The following is a 22,263-nucleotide window of genomic DNA, read 5'->3' as shown; positions in this document are numbered from 1 at the left end:
CTTAATAAATCAATGGGCTCCTCGTGAGATAATAGTGTCTAATTCCTCAAAACAAGATTAGTGCACAGAAAATGTACAAGAATGGCAACAGATGAGAAAATCAGCTAATTTTGGGAGACAAGGATTTGTTTTCCCAATTTGCAGAAAAGGTTGTGGTTACTTTCTGGAGCTGTTCAAAATTATGAAGGTTTCTGAGAGCATGTAAAGAAAGGAACTGTTTGTACTGGCAGGAAGGAGAGTATCCAGATGGCAGATTTAAGTAACTGACAGCAGGAGGGAGGTAAGGTTTTTGTAACACACCAAGGTTTTATGATCTGGAATGTGTTACTTGAAGAATCAATAAGAGAGCTGTAAGAGTGGGGATGTGGAGTATTCGATTGGCTCTTTCACACATCCAGAAAATGCATGATTCATCACTGCCAAAACTATCCATAATACATAAATAACATCGAGTGTAAGCAGACCCAACAAAAAAAACTCTTAATGATTAAAATTAATGATCAAGTAGTGGTAAAATACTATTGATGATAGGCTTTCAGAGTACAAACCTCATGAGAATGAGGCAATAGAACGGTGTAGAGAGAAATGGTGGAAAAATGTGACAGAATCACAAATGGAATTAAACAAATGTAAGGAAGAGATAACTACTGTGCCAATGAGGAAAGTTGGAGAATGAAATCAGAGCTGATAAGGGTTAGTATAATGCACTGGCAAGAAACCGGCTAAAACAATCTTTCAGATATGACCATACTGGTAAGAAATCCAAGTTTCTTTCATCCCTGTACTGTTTTTATTGTCACCCATTTACAAATTCTGACCAGTTAAGTCCAAATTAGGTTAATTGATTACAGCATATTACCCCTAGTGCCATATAAACATATAGCAAGGAAACTTGTTCATGTTGATCAAGATATCTTTCAGAACTGTTCCCATTTACCCATATCCCTCGAAACACTTCATAACCATGAACCTGTCCAAATGTGCTTTGAGTATTATAACTTTACCCACCTCTACCACTCCTTCTAGCAGCTCATTCCATGCACGCACAATCTTCTGTGTGGAAGAAATTGCTTCTTAGTTCTTCTTTAAATATTTGCCCGCTCATTGTAAAAACCTACCTATGGCCTCTTGTTTTAGACTTCCCTATCCCTGGAAATATACGTTGACCATACACCTCTACAAGGTCACCCTCCAGGGAAAATATTCCTAGACTGCCCAGTCCCTCCTCATACCTCAAGCCTTCTATTTCTATCAACATCCTTGTGAATATTTTCTGCATCTCCTCTGGCTTAATCACATTCTTACTACAGAATGTTGATATTGTAGGTCAATTGCAAAAGAATCAAATGTATTCTCTCTCACATAATGAGCACATGAGAAAGAATAACGTGAATGACTACCAGGACATAAGAGTGGGACTGGTGTGTTTGCTCTGCTGGGTGCCAGAATGGACACAGTAAGTTGAATGGCCTCATTCTACGTTGCATACAATCAGTAAATGGCCTTTGACTTAATAGAAGACATCCAAAAATCTTGTTTGAATAAAGGGCTTCAAGAAAATTTGCACAGAGCACCAAATTTTCCATATGGTGAATGGCTGCATTTAATTTGATGGCCTCCGAAGTTTATCCCAATCTCCCAACAGAAGCTCCAGATAAATCGCCAAAGCTAAATGGTTGTGTCAAGCCAGGTTAACTGTTTAAATAAAGCACTGCTGAGTCCCAAGGCTTGTCCTTGAGTAAAATGTGTCTTATAACCCCTAATATAAGCTAATAACTTCAGGTAGGGTAGGAAAGGTGACTCAGAAGATTCTACCTACGTACATGGAGTCAAGCCAACTCTAGGAACCAAGAGTTTGAAGAACAAGTTATAGATTACAGTCAGAAAAGTACCAGGCCTGATTGATGTGAATAATTATTAGAGCAAAAGACTAGATTTAAACAGGCAAAAAAAAAATCAAAGTTTACAGCAGATTGATACTGTAGTATTAGATGATATTGCAGTAAAACCCATTCACATCCTGATGGGAAGAATAACAAAAAGTTAGGGGAAAGGCAGCTTATTCATCTGATGTTGTAAATGTAACTTCTTCGCTTCGTCTTCTGAGTGTGTTTGCTGTGTTAAATGCAAATACTGTTGAAGGGCAAATCAGAGAGAATAAATTAAAGTGTACAGTGCTCTCAGTGTTCCTTTGTGTATAATTCAAAGTCAAAAAGAGATGAAGGAGATTTCTTGGAGATCAACCAAGAAAATACAGCTCTAGAACAGATTATCTAAAAGACTAATTAAAAATCAGTTATATATCAGGTTATTAAATGCAATATATTATAAATTGTAAAACAATCAAATATTAATATTTTGCAATAACCAATATATAATGATCAAACTCCTTGCTTACCTTGTGTTTAAGAAGGAATTTTTATCCTCCGTCAGTTTCGCCACCTCCAACGTGACCCCACCACTCGCCACATCTTCCCATCTCCCCCCATATCTGCCTTCTGCAAAGACCGCTCCCTCCATAACTCCCTTGTCAATTCTTCCCTTCCCTCTCGTACCACCCCCTCCCCGGGCACTTTCCCTTGCAACCGCAAGAGATGCAACACTTGTCCCTTTACCTCCCCCCTCGACTCCGTTCAAGGACCCAAGCAATCGTTCCAGGTGCAACAGAGGTTTACCTGCATCTCTTCCAACCTCATCTATTGCGTCCGCTGCTCTAGATGTCAGCAGATCTATATCGGTGAGACCAAGCGGAGGTTGGGCGATCGTTTTGCCGAACACCTCCGCTCTGTCCGCAATAACCAAGCTGACCTCCCGGTGGCTCAGCAGCACTTCAACTCCCCCTCCCCACTCCGTCTCCGACCTCTCTGTCCTGGGTCTCCTCCATGGCCACAGCGAGCAGCACCGGAAATTGGAGGAACAGCACCTCATATTCCGTTTGGGGAGTCTGCATCCTGGGGGGCATGAACATTGAATTCTCCCAATTTTGTTAGTCCTTGCTGTGTCCTCCCCTTCCTCAGTCCCCCTGCTGTCTCCTCCCATCCCCCAGCCTTCGGGCTCCTTCCTCCTTTGTCCTTTCTTGTCCCCGCCCACCCCCGCCCCTGATCAGTCTGAAGAAGGGTTTCGGCCCGAAACGTTGCCTATTTCCTTCGCTCCATAGATGCTGCTGCACCCGCTGAGTTTCTCCAGCTTTTTTGTGATTCTTTGTTTACCTTGTCTTTCTGTTGTTAAGTTGGAGCGTCTACTTATAACTAGTAGTTGATCAAACCTGCTTAAATTGGGTAATGCAGTAAATTTATCTATAATTCATGATCTGTCCCCTTTTCAGAGGTTCAATATCATCATTGTTTTTAATATCTGGAGGATGTTACAGGAAAATATCTTCATTCATAATTCTTATATTTTCTTCACTTATTTAAATAGTAAAAATGAAACCAGTAACAGTCTTATTTCCTTGCTCTAAAAGGAGATGAAATATTGGAGCAGACATTTCCTGAGGCAATATATGTTAACAAACACGTACCATTCAGGCTGTCCCCCCCCTCCTCAATTCAAGTGCTAAAGATAGGTAAAACATACAGGAAATTAGGACACTTCCTGATCCAGCCCCGCTCCATACAAGTGACATCCTACTGCACAGCTCCAAGGGCCTGCATTCAGACTCATTGTTTTCTCATCATGTGTTGTTAAGTCCTTGAGTTGTATATTGTTCTGATTTATAAACATATTACAATCATAATGATCCAGTGGACACACACACACACCCACACATATAAAAATAATCAGTCTGTAGGAAGGAATTGCAGATGCTGGTTTAAACTGATAATAAATTGAGCATAATAAATAATAAATTGGCCATATGTAGTAAGAAACAAGGCGTATCCCGTAACATTGAACAACGAATAAGAAAGAAAAACAGGTGACTATTTTGTCTTTTCATAGAACATAGAACAGTACAGCACAAGAACAAGCCCTTTGTCTCACAATGCCTGTGCCGAACATGATGTCAAGTCTTGTCTGCCTGCACATAATCAATATCCCTCCATTCCTTGCATATCCAAATGCCTATCTTCACCACTTTTTATTCTAAGGGGTGATTTAGTTTGTGCTATACAATATATATTTTTCCTATTCCCTTCACTGTTTGCTACTGTCTGCAACTCAGTTGGAAAAATCACATGCCCCTTTCCCCAGTTTCACTGTGCTAATATCTCTCCAACCTGACACTCTGACGATATCAATCTTCCATCTCACTGACATGGCCATTTAGCTTCCCTCTGAGCAATTTACCTGAGTGACTACCATCTAAATGCTTTCACATGAGTAATGTATTACTGTCAACGGTAGAACAATATTGCAACAAGTAGTGTTGCTGTCTGAAAGCTCTGGCGATCTTTGGTGCTGTCATGTCATGTCCCCCCCCCCCCCCCCCCCCCCCCCCCCCCCCCCCCCCCCCCCCCCCCCCCCCCCCCCCCCCCCCCCCCCCCCCCCCCCCCGTGCTGCTCCAGTTTTCTCCTACATTGTACACTAGCACTATCCCACACACTAGGGACAATGTACAATTTTATTGAAGCTAATTAACCTACAAACCTGTCCCTGTGGGGGGAAACCAGAGCACACCGGAGAAAACCCACGTTTTCACAGGGAAAACGTACAGACAGCACCCAGAGTCCGGATTAAACTCGGGTCGATTTCAGGATTTTCCAGCATCTGCAGTTCCTTCTTAAACATTAAACTCGGGTCTCTGGCACTATAAGGCAGCAACTCTACTGCTGCGCCACTGTGCCACCCTGTTAAATTACAGTTAATGTTGTGAATAGTAGGAAAATCAGGATAAAGGTAATAGGCATGTGAGATAGAGATTACAGGGAAATAAGTGGAGGAATGGGATTGCATTGAGAGGTAACATGAACTGGGTGAGCGAGATGGCTCTCTTATAAGTTGTACAGAAATATGGGAAGGCAATCCTATGGAAATCGTATAAAAACGGCTGACAGTTTGTAGGTGGGGTTGGAGGTGGGTGGAGATTAAGAAAAAGTACTCTGTCAAATTGTTGTATAAGACTCCAAAGTACAACATTGCCAGTGGCCTCTTAATTTAACTTTGTGGCAAAATGACAAAAAAACACAGAAAAAAACTATACATGAATGAAAACATCCATGTAAAGCTTAGATGCTCAGAAATGGCTGCTGACATTTCCATTAAAGTCATTGTTTGCTGACAAATTTCTTCAGCACTCGTTCATACATCTATAGCAAGGAACCCTGGGAACTTGATCAAGATTGAGAGCACAAATTCCACAAGGATACTTTTAAAACAGCAATCAGTTTATATTTTTTTAATAAAATCTACCACTAACAGAAGTTAAAGTTTTTTTATTTATGGTAATCTAAATGGTTCACTATTTCCTTTAGACAAGGAAACTGCTCCTCTTCACTTGCTTTAGCCTTTAATTGGTCACCAAAATAATGGATTTTTAACTGCTTTACAAATAAATTCAGCAATTCAAGAAATTACCCATTGGCCATTTCTCTGGGGGACTAGGGTGAAAAAGTTTAGATACCCAAAATTTGCTCATGGAGTTTAGTCAGGTGCCAAATACAAATAGAGCCACCTAATCTTTTTGAATCTGTTGGAAAGTCAGTGATTTGAAATCCTAGCTCAATTTTTCTCTCTGTCAATGCTACATAGCTTGCTCAGTATTTACATTCATGCCGATCCAGCACCGACCAGCGATCACCCGTACACTAGCACTATCCTACACACTTTGGACAATTTATAATTTTACCAAAGCAAATTAACCTACAAACCTGTACGTTTTTGGAGTGTGGGAGGACACCGGAGCACCTGGAGAAAACCCATGTGGAGAACGTATAAAATCCGTGCAGACAGCACCTGTCGTCAAGATCAAACCCGGGTATCTGGCAAGCTAAGGCAGCAACTCTACACCTACCATGCCACCCTGAATATTGAACATTTTGGTAAAATAGTACTGTTTGACCATAGCATGCTAGCCCATATATTTACTTACCACAGCACAGTAAGTTAATTGGTTCATTGCCAGTTCCCAGCAGAGATATCCCATTAGTCCTGCAATCCATTCTCTCTCACTTTGCTCATCAACTCGCTTTTAATTCTTTCTGCCATTTATCTATATTCAGGGGTAACTTACAGCAGACAATTAAACTACAGGGTACCAGAAAATCTTTGGAATGTGAGATGAAACAGGAACAATTGATGGAAACCCATGTGGCTTTGAGGAGAACAAGCGAGTTCCTTGATCTGCGTCATATTTTAAGGTGTATCATAGTAGAGAGATGGTTCTTCCATCTGAATCTGTAGATCATAATTGGGATATGCCGTAAATCCCACATTATATTTTGAAAAGAATGATTTTCCATCTTGGTGCTATGAATGTGCAGATATATGCTGCGTTAAATAAAGCCACTGATAGTCACTGCAGAGGCAGGAAGTTTCATATGTGGTATTTAATTGTAACACACGCCAGCATGAACCAATTTAAAAAAGAACATCAGAAAATCTAAATACACACAACATTTATTTAAAAAATAAAAACATACTTCCAACATTCGTTTCTAAATTGCATGATTTCTAGGAACATTGAGTGACAACGATTAAAGCACCTTGGCAATGTTTGGTGACCAGTAATGCACTGGGTGTTTGGACAAGAGGTAATGGGAACCAGTTTCAGAGAGTGAAACAGTTCAGCAGAGTTGTTCTCAGAATTAGTTATTTGATTTTATTTTGGAAAAACCTGCCACACAAATCCAGCATATGTGAACTCCTGCCTGAAACATGTATAAATACAACTTGCCCAGATTATGTTATAATAAACTGGGGAAATCGCTGTAGAATATATTCCTCTTTGTCCAAATTAACACCAAATTCAAAAGGTACCTTCAAATCACCAACATTATCATGGACTGATGACAGTAATGTACTGCAGACAGAACAAAATCGAACTGAAAGTGTGGACTTTGGAATTTTGGCCAGCCTCTGCACCTTGCAACAGTTAGGTTAGAATGACGAGCCCTACTAGAAAGGCCGCGATAAGGTCCCAGGTTTGATTAATACTCAATATAAAGGCACATGGAGTGTGTGATATGGCATCAGTTCCTCTCGGAGTGTTTGCTGCAGATTCCTAATCAGGATACCACTCATTCTGCTTTGGATCAGACTCTCAAATATTTGACCTGACAACCTGGGAAATTCTAAAATATTAATTGATAATGTAAAGGCTATTAGTTAATTTTAAAATTGGCCTTTTTCCCTTCACTGATGTAAATATGACAACTGTAATCCTGGGATTATTTGATCTTCATCCAAAAGAAATGAGAGTTTGACCTCAACCCTGTAATATTTGACTGACTGCTTCAGAAATGAGAGGTGTGAACATTTATGAGTGCACAAAGAGCGGTACGACGGCGCAGCGGTAGAGTTGCTGCCTTACAGAACTTACAGCGCCAGAGACCCGGGTTCGATCCCGACTATGGGTGCTGCTGTATAGAGATTGTACGTTCTCCCCCATCACCACTTGGGTTTTCCCCGAGATCTTCGGTTTCCTCCCACACTCTTTGTAGGTTAAGTGGCTTGGTATAAATGTGAAATTGTCCCTAGTGTGTGCAGGATAGTGTTCATGTGCGGGGATCACTGGTCGGCGTGGACTCGGTGGGCCGAAGAGCCTATTTCCGCAAAGTATCTCTATACTAAACTATAGTCTTTACTGTATAGTGGAGGAAGGCAATTTGTTGGGTCTTGCTCATCCATTTAGAAAAAAAAAACAAGCCACATTCGCAGCTTCAACTATCTGCTAATGAATCCATCATTTTGCCTGCCTTGTATGGAAATCCAATCCAAAAATAAAGACTCCAAAGGAAACCATATTAACATTAGATTTAAATATATATTTTACCAGATGGATCCTTTTTCTTTTGTGGGCTCAACAAAGTTACGTTCCAACGTTTATCTTTTCATAGGGTTTTTCACTTTATAGCTCCTCTCTCTGTCACCTTCCATCCATCAAGGCTGATGGATAATTCATGACATAGCAAGAGACCATTATCTTCATATTTTTGTTACATCCATGTTTTCTGGCATTAGGAGTGGATCATCTGAGCACCTGTGAAATCACAATTTCTCTTTGACTAACAAAGTTTTAAAAATACTTTACTTTCTAATTGAATCTATTGATTGGGTTATAAAGCTCAATAGATATTTTTTCCAATGGCTGGTCTTGTTTTGTGCTGAGTTTGCAACAGTCATATATTTATTTCGAATTGCACCCTTTGATGTGTGAACACTATTCCCAGGGTGTATCACCCAAGTGCAATTTCTCATAAATATCTGCACAGCTTCAACACTGACTGTCATGGTCATAAATGGATTTCAACCAGATAGGTCTGATGAAAGGTCAACAACTTAAAAATGTGCTCCTTCCTTGGAAGCAATACTTGCAAAATATTGCCAACATTTTTGTTTTTAGAACAGATTTTATCATCCTCACTCAATGTTTTCCATCTGCCTGATTAATTTGACTGCATCAAGCAATTTAGTAACTTTTGCAGTTTTCCCAAATCAACGTTTAACTTTTGAACCACGATGCTCGTGGTAGAAAGTGAAGAGATTCAAATATTGATCTTACATGACTTTTAAATAGACAATATTAACCAATTTTTTTACCCATTATCAGGTTTTTTTTGTGAAAAATTAGACATATGCTTATTATCATTTTCCTTTTCCATTACACGACTCACACACGGTGCCCCAAACAAATTTATTCTGGGAACAAAAATGATGAATAAGGAAAATCAACCATTGTAAGTTAATTACTTCGCCAATTAGAGAGGTTTCTGAAGCATTAGAAGCATGAGGAAAACAAAGCAGCAAGAAAATAGGGAACGCATATAGCAGTTGAAAGAACAATGTCAAGAGATGAGATGGCATACTTGGGGATGATGAACTGAGGAGAAGTTTGATGACACCAAGCATTAAAATTGTGCAGTCAGTTTTTTTTTGAGAGCGAATGAAACTGATGGTATACTACAGAAATGAGAATTCAGAATTCCCGCATGGCTGGAAATGCAAGCTCTGTTCTGAAATAGTTATACTTTGTGGAAGGTGGAAGGAAATAGGCTAGTTGAGCGGGAAGTTGATTAAATCAGGCTGAGGATTTTAGAGAAAGATCAGAAGCGGCAGGCAATGTTGCAATGAAGTCCGAACAATGAAGAACTTGATCAATTAAAGTTGACAAAATGCTGAAGGTCTATATTATATGTAGCCTGACTTAACCTCAAGTTTTACAGACAGTATATCAAGAAAATGCTTTCAGTTTTGCTGAAACAAAAATATAATACTTTTGGGGTCTTTCTAGTGTTAAAGTTCATTTAGCTGTTACAAAATGTCCAAATAGACTTTCAAGGAGACAAATAAGTACATTTCAAGGTTGTTGGTGGAACCTGAACCCTGCAGTTCTGCCTAGTATCATTGAGAGGATTGCATGCAAATGATGAAAAGACAACACATCTTAGGAATTTCTAATGTTCCTAAGAAAATACAAGGTAAATATTGTTATTTACTGGACTTCGTTGAGGCATGATGATTTCCTTAAAACATGTTGAAAGAGACTGCATTTGTAAATTCTGCTAAAATTAAGCTCTGAATAGCAGAACAGCCAACCCTATTCCAGATGCATTTTTTTTTAATGCCCAATGCCCATACAAGGTTAAAACCCTTTCAGATTGCAGAATGCCCCTATTAAAATTCACTCTAGTAGACGATTATCACCAGTCCAGCACAGTTCTGCATCCAATATGGAAACAGGCCTTTTAAGTTTACGGAATCACAGTACTGACAAGGACATCTTTATTATTTATACATACTATATTCTTCTGAGGATCAAACTATCCACAAGGGCAATTAATCCCTTTTTCACCAATTGCCTCTTAACAATTAGAACCCTTGTTCTAGTTTAATGAAAGATCCCTGCAGCCAAAAGGCTAGAGACATATCTACAACTAATGGGATCTCCCCCCTTGCAGTGCAGAATAGGGCAATAGCCCAAGAATCTCAGCTATCAGTCTGAGTAGTTAAGTCAGGACTCCTGTTAAACAATGGTGATTCTTTACAGGAGTAATAACCTAATCTACAGGAAAGGCACAAATACAAAGCTTTGAGCAAGAATTCAACAGTCAACAAATACATTTAGTTGGTCCTCCACTAAAATCTGGTGAAGTGGAATGATTTCCTTTCAATAGGTCTAATTGCAATTTGTAGAAAGTTATGGCAATTATCTCTCAGTGATACTGTGGATAGCATCTTTTCCCAATTGTATAGCGATTCTGAGGAAGTTCTTTGGAGTACTTGGTCTAAATGCAATAATTCTAAGGCATAGAGAAACAACATTGCCTTTTGTGGCTGCTCCAATTCTTCCATGAATTACTGTAAACTGTCACCAGTTGTACTGCCCTCATTACATGCTAATCCTAATCAAATCTTCAGCTCAGGAGTGGAAACGTTTTAGTATGTTAAAGTATGTGTAGCGGATAGAAACTATTTATGAATTAACCACAATGAATAATGTGCTCAAACAATATCAATAATTTCAAGTGTTTTGTATGATGTCGTTCTTCATTTATAGCTAATAAAACTCTTTGAGAAGCATTAAAAGGAGTCATTCCTCAGGCCAGGCCTCACCTTGTACCACTCCACTTAGCCTAGTTAAGGGGAGGGTGTCAAAGAGGTATGAAACCTAGAACCGCATCACAAATTCTTTCAGCCAGATTTCACTAGGACCATATCAAAATACCCCAAATTCCTTATGTTTTTTTTACAACCAATGCTTCAGTTAACATAATTGAGCAGGATCGTTAAAAGCAAAACAAATAAAATTGAGAAGCAGTGTCACCTGTACTCAATGTCTGTGGCCCAAAGTGATGAGCCACCTAGCAAAAGCACCGTATTAATGTCAAACCCAATCCTGCATAGAACGTTTACAGTACAGCAGGAGTCTTGGAGTTCCTTTCTTCTGCAGTTGGAGGATGGCATAGATCAATCCGAGAATGCACAGCAGCAGAATTAGTGGAACAATGACAATCACTATATTCATGACTCTGGTGTAGTCATCCACAGGGATATTAATATGAATGTCCACCTCTTCTTCGCTCTCTTTGTCTTTCTCTTCCTTTGTCCCATCATCATTGTCAGCATCATCGTCATTAGCTATATCATTATCATCATCAACATTGTCATTATCCAAATTAGGCTCCTTCTCAGTAAAATCAGGTTCAACATCTGGGCGGCACCCCATCCAGTCACGGAGGATGGATTTTGGATAACCAGGCTCTGTTCTCAACAGTTGGTTGTTAAATTTCCAGTATTTGGTACCTTTGTAAAAATGTGTGTATGCTGCCAGACAAACAGAACCAGTTTAGACAGAGCCACTCAATAAATGGAAATGTATTACAATAGTAGACGGAAATACTGTACAGTTAATTCCTTCACTGTTTTTCTAGATAGTTATTTGCCACTGTGGACAGCGCATCTAAGTATCAGCTGATTGCTGAAAATGTTTGCTTCTTGCAACACAAAAACCCTACCAATATTTGGGCATTTATTTAAAATATGACCGTGATTGTAAAGCCACTGTGGAAACTAGTGTTTGTTAGGCTTTAAAATATGATGTTTTGACCTTGCATCATACAATTGTATGTTAATTACTTTGAAATTAATTCCATTTCTTGACATTAAACAAAGAGGAGGTTGCTCCATTCAATAGACTGCACTTACTAGGGTCTGCCAAACCCAAGTCATTATATTGTCATAATTCCCAGTATGAACAATTTCTCACCTCCATCGTCCGTTAGGAAAGCGCCTTTTGGTGATGATGGAATTCCTTTCCAAACACTTATTGGCTTTGGATAACCACTATCTACTGCTCTCTTTTCTTCACTGAATCGCCAGTAGCTGGAATCATTTGAAAGTCTGTTCAGTATTCAATGTTATTTTAGCATCATAACAAGAGCTTTGAAAACCAGTCTTCCCAACCACACACTATTCTCCAAATAAGGGGAATCAAATCTCTGCAACCAAATGATCACATAGCAACATACAAGGGGACCTAAACAAAGTCAGAAATTCCATTACAAAGTGGCATCAAACAGACAAATGAAATATGTTAGAAGTCTTTACAAAGCATAAACTAAAGTGTGCCCTCTCCTCTCTCTTAAATTTCTTTACTCTCCCCCACCCCCTCCCGACTGATAATCAGTCTGAGGAATGGCCCTGACCCGAAATATCACCTATCCGTGTTCTTCAGGGATACTGCCTGAGTTACTCCTGAGTTATTCCAGCACTTTGTCTCCTCTTGTGTAAACCAGCATCTGCAGTTCCTTGTTTCTGCATAAACTAAAGGATATTTGGCTGGGGGAAAATAGCTGAATATCTCATAGTCCATAAGAAAAATGGGCTCTACATCTGCTTGTGTAATTGCCCTGAGTTTAGAGTACAGTTAAAAATGGTCTAGTACTGATTCTATCAAACCAGAAATGATCCAGACCTTTCCACAGGTGTAAATATTATAAATAGGAACAAAATTAAAACATAAGTTGACCTATAGTAAAATGAAAATGGTAACATAACTTAAAGCAGACCTGTCGCCTTTGAAGAAATAAGTCTGACCAGTAATTTCCCACCAAATGGCTGCATCAATTCCATCAGGAGGCATTCCAGCACCAAGGGCCATTAGATGACGGGGGTAACCTGGCTCCAACATTGCTTCATGGAACAGCCAGAATTTGTCACCTGCAAATGACGGAAAGGTTCTATTTACTTTTGAGTATGAATCCTTATCACTTTTAAGACAACATATAGAAATTCAATTGTGAAAGAAGATATGCATTCAATTGATATACTGCCAAGACTCAAGAATGTTTTCTAGTCATAAATCCCAAAATGGAAAAATGAAATTCTATCTGCTTAATGCAAAGATTCAAGCATATAGTTCCATTTGCAATAGCTCAACAAATAATGCAGCCCGTGCCTGCATGCTGCAAATCTTGACAAAAGTCAGACTGTACACTGTAATCATGTATAGTCTCTCCGGGAGCTCCAGTATCCTCCCACACCCCAAAGATGTACAGATTTGTGGGTTAATTGGCTTGGTAAAATTATAAATGGTCCCTAGTGTGTGAAGGATTACATCAGTGTGTGGGATCACTAGTTGGCGTAGTAACCGTTTCTGCGCTGTAACTCTAAACTAAACTAAACTTTCCGCTGATGGAATAGAATGGAATACTTTATTGTCACATACGACAAGGCACAGTGAAATTCTTCGCTTGCAGACCCAAGTTATGCAAATAGTCATATTTGGCTATTCCCCCCATGCCAGGTCCTCCATTGTTATTCCTCCTCCCCTAGGTCCACCGCCGCCGAGGCTTCACCACCACCGAGGCTCCACCACTGTTGCAGAGGCTTCAGAGGCTTCACCACCGCCGCCGAGGTTCCAGTGCCGCTGATGCTCACCGCCACCGCGAGGCTCCACCGACCCAGACAGGCTTTGTCTCCCGGCTTCTCTGCAGCCTTCCAGGAAGCGTCTGCCGCCGTGGCCTCCTGGGAGGCCCATCTATCCCTTTTCTTTAGAGATGCTGCATGACCCGCTGAGTTACTCTAACACTTTGTGTCTACCTTTGGTATAAACGAGCATCTGCAGTTCCTTTTCTACATTCTTATCAGGACCTTGATTGGCTAGCATGCACCAAAAATGCTTTTCACTGTCCCTCTAAACTAAACTAGTCAATCTAATCTAAACTAAAATACTGATAAATGGCAAATTGATTTTGTGCCACAAAATCACAGGCACTGGAATCACATCTGGTGGATTCTTATGGTATGCCTAATAAATTCCTCATGGTTCGTGGCTGCAGTTGTAATTACATTATTTGGCAAGACCAGGAGTCTAGACTAGGTGAGGGTCCATGAATAGTAGAATTCGATTTTATCATAAGAGTCATCAGTGTCTCAGCAGCACAAGTACTAGTGCTGGTACTTGGTGGGCCCTCCAGTAAGCAGTTGTGAAATGGCATAATGCATTAGTGCTTAAAGTAGGTAGATCTGTACATAGCAAATACAGAGTGGTTTTAACAAAGGATTTTAACATTCATTTGTATTGGCACATACTGACCAGTTCATGTCTAAAGTCTGCTCAGGTTAGCTTTTGGAAACAATATCTCCAAGAACCAATTAGCGAGTAGCCCATAACGTGGCTGTTCTGCAGGTTCTCCTTTCCCATTACAGGCAGTATTTAAACATACCAGTCTATTAAATGGATCCTTAAGCAAACATTTCTCTTGCACACGTTGTGCACAAAGCATTATTGAGTCCATTAGGAGATTGGCCCTGACAATGCTGTGTGCAAATCACCTTAGTACATTTCCTCATTAATTGAATACATTATAGCTTTTGATTGCAACCAATAATGTTCATTGAACATTCACTAAAAAATTAATAGAACGTTACACAGGGATTGAAACTGTGATGCAAGTTAAAGGGCCCTATGTTGGAATATCGCTTTCTTGCACACAGCTTCCCCTAGCCTCAGGTTTCAATGCTCAGGATAATGGAGATCTCATTAATGGCTGCTTTATAACTCTTCACAAACTATTGCTACAAATCACATCAGAATTACAAACTACAATCCTAGATCAATCACACATGTAGGACAAGTCATAGCTTCGTCCTCAGCAAGGACAGATGACCATGTGTGGGAGAGATCTCTGCGTCCTTTATCCAAGCCATCACAGCAACCTCTCATGCAGCAGTTCAAGTTCAAGTTCAAGTGAACTTGAACTTCTGTGGCTATCATGGAGAAATGTCCTTTAAGATTTCATGTTCAAACTGCCGGTGTGGCCCCAAAAATCTTAAAAACTGGTGCATGTTCTTGCCATTGATTAACGCAGTAATGACAAAGCAGTCGCAATCTCATAGGCTTGTTTCACTACTCAGGTACTGTTTCAATGCACAATTCTGGGTGCATTGCCCTTAGCGCCATTAAGTATCTTTGGCTAAATTCATGATACTTTACAGATGATCCAGTTGATCCTTAGCATCATATATGGATCACATATTCAGTGCATCAAACAAACATGATTTCTAATAAAGGCCTTCATGGTAGTCTGATCCAGAAGATTAAGATGAATGGAACCCATGGTAAGTTTAGTTTTGTTTAGTTTAGTTTAGAGATACAGCACGGAAACAGGCTCTTCAGCCCACCCTGTCCACACCAACCAGCGATTCCCGCACATTAACACTATCTACGCACACTAGGAACAATTTTCACTTATACCAAGTAGCCAATTAACCGACAATCCTGTACGTCTTATTGTGTGGGAGGAAACCGAAGACCTCGGAGAAAACCCACGCAGGTCACAGGGAGAACGTACAAATTCCGTACAGACAGCACCCGTAATCGGGATCAAACCCGGGTCTCTGGCACTGCAAGTGATGTAAGGCTGCAAATCTACCGCTGCACCATCGTCCCGCCCTGGTCATTTAGATTCACAACTGGCTTACTCATAGAAATCAGAAGGTTGTGGCGTTATTCTAGTTGAAGGTCTGTGACCAGTGAAGTTCCGCAGGGATCTGGGATGCTGCCAACTTTGTTGTTTGTGATATATATAAATGACTTGGACGTGAATGTAGATGGGTTGGTTAGTAAGAATGTAGACAACACCACAATTGATGGAGTTGTGGAAAGTGAGGCAGGCTGGCAAAGTATACAGCGGGATACAGCTCAGCTACAGAAACGGGTGGAGAAATGGCATATGGAGTTTAATCCAAGCCCATATAAGGTGTGCACTTTCAGAGGTCAAATGTAAGGGGAAAATACGCAGAGAATGGCAGGACCTCTTAATAGCATTAATGTACAAAGGAATCTTGTACAAAGTCTATAGCTCCTTGAAAGTTGTTATACAAGTAGATTAAGTGATAAAGAAGGCATATTGTGCGCTTGGCTACATAAATCGGGCCATTGGATATAAGAATCAGGAAGACATGTTGATGCTTTAACTTTTGATTAGGCTGCATTTGGAATCGCATGTGCAATTCTGTACAGGCAGATACAATAGAGACATTCAAGAGGGTTTTAGATAGGTATACGGAATCAAGAGCGGAACTCGCTATCAAAACATGGAGGGGACGGGGGACACCATTTTTTGGCAACTATGCGCGCATGCGCACACTCACACGCACACGCGAGGCTTCGGAGGCTCAATCCAGCGCTAAATGCAGCTCAACTCTGCCTGTCTCACCGGGTTAACTACAGCCCTGCCTGGACTGACAGGACACCAGCGCTGCTTCTCCGCACTGGCCATATCTCCCGCAAGTCCAGGCCGAGCTGAAGGCTAACCTGGCGGGACTGGCAGAGTTGAGCTGGGTTTAGCGCTGTTTCTCTGCGCTGGCCTGTCTGGTTCCCGACCAAAGATCCCATAGCGGAGGACCTTTGCTGCCGACCTCTCTGGCCGCCCGTGCGGGGGGGTACTCGGGAGGGGACAGGACAGCGCCGGAGACCCGGCCGGGATCATCCTGGCTGCGGATGAGGCGCAGGTCTGTGCCATGTCTTCCTCCTCCAATCACCGCGCTCTACCACAGTCACACCCCCCCCACTCCTCCCTCCTCCAGTCATCGTGCTGAATCGTGTCCCGCCCCCATTGCCTGCTGAACGACGTCTCTCTCGTCCAATCGGCGCCCTCGATCATCAGTCCCACCCCCACTGTCTCGCGGAAAGCGGAGATTTCACCAGGTTTTAAAATCCGGATGACAAAAACTTCAGGGGGATGTCACCCACCTCTCAAAACATGGAGGGAACATGTCCCTTCTGGCCCCCCCGGGTTTTCCGCCCCTGTACGGAATGATTGGTTATGGATCACGTGGAGATTAGTTGAACTTGGGATCACATTTAGCATGGACATTATGGGCTGAAGGGCCTGTTTCTATGCTGTACTGTTTTATGTTCTATATTCTAATTTAGAGGAACCAGTGTTTAACATTCTTGGGGCCAATCTGACAGTTTGAATGTTGCTCCGCATTCAAACTGTGAGAATGGCCCCAAGACCTGAAATAAACCAATCTACAAATGGAATGCAGATACCACAGCAGTGTACTAGTTGTCTAATTGTTATGCCATGATATTCTGTGGTGAATATTATTGCAAGTAGACAAACATCAATTTTAATTGAACACAGGATAAACTATCATAAAGATCCAGTGCAGGTGGCAGTGTAACTCTTGTCTTCTGCTGACTGGTAAAATAAGACGTCTTAATTATTTGAATCAGGCCCAAAGTAGACTGGCAGCCAAAAACTCTGCACTTCTGAACCTCCTTCACTAGAGTAGGGCACCAATAATATCAGGCCTATAAAGTTAATTTAAATTTGGATATTAAAATTAGCTTTTGGACAGCAGTGATAGACACAGGCAACATGCTGCTCTGAATCTTTCACATGTGCATAATTGGCATGAAAAGGAATTGAATCCCATCCAGACATTAAGTTGCATAAGACTTTTCCGAATGAAGATACATGTTATTGTTTGTTGAGATTATATACAGTCACAAATTAGTATCTCTTCAATGCTGAAAATGAAAATGTTTCTTGTTTATCATTTACAGTAGTGGAGACTTTCCTAAACACTTAATTCTGGATCTCTGAAATTGCTAAACCGGGTTTAATTTCCACAGCTTGCATATGTCCAATTTTGGTTTTGGCAAAAGGCAATAGCTCCTTCCACATGCTGTTTAGCTCCACACACACACAGCGTGTGCTTGTAAGGAAATGGAATTTGTAAACAGCCTTCTGTGAATGTTCATGTGATGTACAAGCTGCGTCACCCACAGCTGTTCTGTGCTTATGTTTGGGAAGTCTGAAAACAAAGGCAAATTGTACAATAAATATACATTTTCCTGAATTTTATACCAAAACGTTCCAAAATAATGGGCACACTTCCCACCTACAGGGTAATTCGTTTTGAACAAGTTATTATAAAGAAAAAGAATCAAGGTCAAAGATTAAGGAATTACTTTTTTTAAATAATGTTACTGTTGGTTGCTCCCAAAATTGTTCCCTTAACTGCTCTGCTTGGAGCACTGATAGAAGGAAATATAAATCAAATGAGAGGAATTCTTTCCTCCTCATCTGTAAAAACCAGGTAGATAAAATGAAAATAAAAGCTTTTCACTGTAGCCCAGTACACATGACAATAAACTAATTGCATGGAGTGTTTTTGGACCTGGCAAATGCATTTGGATCTTTGGAGTCTTCTTTGGATCGCTTTTGATTTCTTTAGAGTTCCAGGATCGATAGTAAATTTAGTGAAAGCATATTTACAAGATGTCCAAACTGTGTTTTAATACAGCAGACTTTCGGCGGCACGACAGCACCTCCTCCAATCAGGGCCTATAGATGATATGACCTTGGTGACCACAATAGTAGCGTGTACAAGAGATTATATTAGAGAGAAAAGGTATTATGTATGGCACGGTACAGGTTCTGCAACTTAGGAAATATGTTACTGACGGTCTAGAAAGGATAGAGAGTTTCACAGGAGTTTTCATGGAGAAACCATGACGGGTTAGCAGGAAGTTTGAGAGAATAAACATCAGGTACTTGCCTTAGGAAATATGTTACTGAAGGGTTGAAAGTAGAGAAGTCAGGGCTTCCAGGCAAGTTGAAGTTTGGGCTATCCATATGTAGGTGTGGCCATTGACAGTATATGAGGTGCCATTTTTTAAGGTGGACAGGTTAGAGAGATTAGTTATTTCCCGGTCATGGTAGTGGCTTTATATAAAGGTGTCGATGGAGCTAGTGATTTGAGCATCACGGTGGGTCGGCGGCAGGGATAGACGGCAGGATGGACTGCACCTCCTCCAATCAGGGCCTATATGGATGATATGACCTTGGTGACCACAATAGTAGCGTGTACAAGAGATTATTAGAGAAGCTAATTGATAATCTTAAATGGGCTAGATTGAAGATTAAGACTAGTAAATCACGGAGTATTTCATTGGCAAGAGGAAAGGTAGTAGAGAAAAGGTATTATGTAGATGAAGAAGAAATCCAGGTTATAATGGAGAAACCAGTTAAAGTTTGAGTAGGTAGTATAACATGAGGTTGGTTGACACGGAACAGGTTCTGCAACTTAGGAAAGATGTTACTGACGGGTTAGAAAGGATAGAGAAGTCAGGGCTTCCAGGCAAGTTGAAGTTTGGGCTATTCCATATGTAGGTGTGGCCATTGACAGTATATGAGGTGCCATTTTTTAAGGTGGACAGGTTAGAGAGATTGGTTAGTTCATATATTAGGAAATGGTTAGGAGTTCCACGGTCATGGTAATGTGGCTTTATATGGGAAAGGTATTCTTCATGTACCATTGTCTAGCCGAACAGAAGAGTTTAAGTGTGTTAAGGTGAGGCTAGAGTTTCAATTATCAGGGAGCAAGGATACCTTAGTTAGTAATCTGATGCCAAGTGTAATTAGAGGGAGGAAGCAGAATTCAAAGCAGGCAGTAGGAGGAGAAGCACAAGCAGCTCTGAGGCATACATTCATTATTGGTAGGGTGCAGCAAGGGAAAGGAGGCTTAGGGTTCAGCACAGGGAGGCTTAGGGTTCACCAGTGTTGAGTAAGGCAGGTCCAACAGAGAGGACAAAATTGGTTGTAGAGCAGGGATACGTCGTCAGGAGGGAAACAGTGAGATGTATACCATGTTCTGCAGACACACTGTGGGTCAAATGGATTGTTCCTGTGCTGTAAGGATCAATGTAGGAAGAAACTGCAGATGCTGGTTTAAAATTAAGATAGACACAAAAAGTTGGAGTAACTCAGCAGAACAGGCAGGATCTCTGGAGAGAAGGAACGTTTCGGGTCGTGGCCCTTCTTCAGTCCCTCAGATTTAGGAAATGACGATTGATTGATTGAAAGACACTGCTTAGAAACAGGCCCTTTGGCCCATTGAGACTATGCTCATCACCAATTAGAGCACTATCAGGTTCAGGGACAGTGGATGAACTGGGAAAGTGTAGAAAAGAGGTTTAGCTGGAGGGACCTGTGGTGCATGGAGGCGGATCATGTTAGTTTCCTTATAAGGGCTATCTGTGATGTGCTGCCATCACTGCAGAACCTTAAACAATGGGTAGGTCTGAACCCGTCGTGTCCCTTGTGTTCAGATGTCGTAATGTTGAGGCATATTTTGTCAGGATATAGTACTAGCCTTTCTCAATCTATGTTTCTATGTTTCTATGAAAGGTAATCAATATTTCAGATATCTTCAAATTTGAGACTATCTGAAAACATATACCCAAGACTACCAAACTTTGCTACCAGATATATTAGACAAAGATATGAATAGAAATTCAAACAACTTAACATCATGTTTGTATAACACCCTTCTAAATATTGAAAACCCATCGTCAGAAACAATTAGAAGAGATGGGGAAGAGGAACTAGGCCTAAAAAATCTAAAAGACATATTGGAAGAAAACCTTTTATATATACATAATTGTTCGATTAACGTTAGACATATGTTAATTCAATTTAAAATACTGCATAGACTCTACTATTCAAAGACTAAACTGAATAAGATCTTTCCAAATGTATCTCCTTCAAGAAGCAACTATAACACATTCCTTCGCTTCTTGCATAAAATTACATAATTTTTGGAGAGGAATTTTTGAAATTCTCTCAAAGACACTAAAAACAAAATTGGACCCCGACACGGAATTGATTATTCTAGGAACGTCAGAAGCCTGCTCTGAGCTATCAATATTTCAAAGACGTTTCCTCAATTATGGCCTGATAACGGCGAAAAAACTAATACTAACATTTTGGAAACATACATCTGTCCCTACTCTTAAAATGTGGATTACAAACATGTCTGAGACACTACATCTTGAAAATATTAGACTTGTCTTAGCAGATCTTTTCGAAGACATGGACACCATTCATTGATTTATTACAAGGATAGTATGGTGCAACACAATTTTGGAGTTAAATCTAATTACGGGTTGGGTGATGGGTGGGGAGGGATGGGAGACAGGTATATCATCACCTTTTGTTTTTCTTTCTGTTTTTGTCTTTTTATTTCTCTACGTCTTCCTTACTTCTTTTACTTACTCACTCTTTGTCTACACCACTTTGGTAGTCTAGGAGTTCTATCCTTGAACATACCACGTTTCCTCTCTCTTGCTTTTTTTTTCTTCTTTTCTCTCAACTATAGCTAAAATCAAGATTGAAGCTGTACAATAACTGTATTATGTCATATGTCGCTGGTTATATTTTTGTACACTTGCTTCTAATAAATAAAAATTTAAAAAAAAAGAAAAAAGAATTGAGTTTCTTAATCGATCATTCAGAGTCTGGAGTCACGTTGAGTCCCAACCAGGTAAAAATAAATGATTTCTCAAAAATAAATGATTTCTCATGAAAGGAATTCAGGAGCCAAATGAGTTTTTACAACTATTCAATAATACCATGGTCATTAATACTAACATTTTTATTAAATTCCATTTAAAATTTTATTATCAGTTTAATTTCCCTAGCTATTATAATAGGATTTGAACTCAGATCTCTGAATTGTTAGTCAAGGCCTCGGGTTTGTAGTCCAGCAGTTTAATTGATGCATCACAGCCATCATCACTCAATGCACTCCATAGGTTTCAGAGAGGAAAGGTAAAGACTGTATCAAGAGGAATAACAGACATCGACCATTTGAAGCCTGTGCTGGGAGTTCCAGCATTGATGATAAATAGAATAATATTAGTATTGCATTGTTTGTGTGGGGAAGGGTGAAGGATTTGAGTATAGCAGCAGGGAGGTTCTACTGCAGTTGTACAAGGTATTGGTGAGACCACACCTGGAGTATTGTGTACAGTTTTGGTCTTTAAGTCTGAGGAAAGACATTCTTGCCATAGAGGGAGTAAGTACAGAGAAGGTTCACCAGACTGATTCCTGGGATGTCAGGACTTTCATATGAAGAAAGACTGGATAGACTTGGCTTATACTTGCTAGAATTTAGAAGATTGAGGGGGATCTTATAGAAACTTACAAAATTCTTAAGGGGTTGGACAGGCTAGATGCAGGAAGATTGTTCCCGAAGTTGGGGAAGTCCAGGACAAGGGGTCACAGTTTAAGGATAAAGGGGAAATCCTTTAGGACCGAGATGAGAAAAACATTTTTCACACAGAGAGTGGTGAATCTCTGGAAC

At 40.4% G+C, this 22,263-nt stretch overlaps 1 protein-coding gene across 2 annotated transcripts in view; it reads right to left on the bottom strand.

Annotated features, from left to right (window-relative positions):
* Positions 1-6,479: 6,479 nt before the first annotated feature.
* The window catches only part of mmp15b (matrix metallopeptidase 15b), a 62,916-nt gene continuing 47,132 nt past the window's right edge, over positions 6,480-22,263 (bottom strand). For both annotated transcript variants that reach the window (XM_055648640.1, XM_055648641.1), the window contains 3 exons: positions 12,666-12,816; positions 11,864-11,979; positions 6,480-11,421 (listed from right to left, as the gene is read on the bottom strand). In XM_055648640.1, coding sequence (XP_055504615.1) covers positions 10,982-11,421; positions 11,864-11,979; positions 12,666-12,816 — 707 coding nt within the window. In that variant the 3' untranslated portion in view covers positions 6,480-10,981. The remainder of the gene's footprint in view (positions 11,422-11,863; positions 11,980-12,665; positions 12,817-22,263) is intronic.

Source organism: Leucoraja erinacea, chromosome 17 (assembly GCF_028641065.1).
Source record: "Leucoraja erinacea ecotype New England chromosome 17, Leri_hhj_1, whole genome shotgun sequence".
Lineage (NCBI taxonomy): Eukaryota > Metazoa > Chordata > Chondrichthyes > Rajiformes > Rajidae > Leucoraja > Leucoraja erinaceus.
Note: the sequence above shows the minus strand (reverse complement) of the source record. Positions and strands in the feature narration are given on the sequence as shown.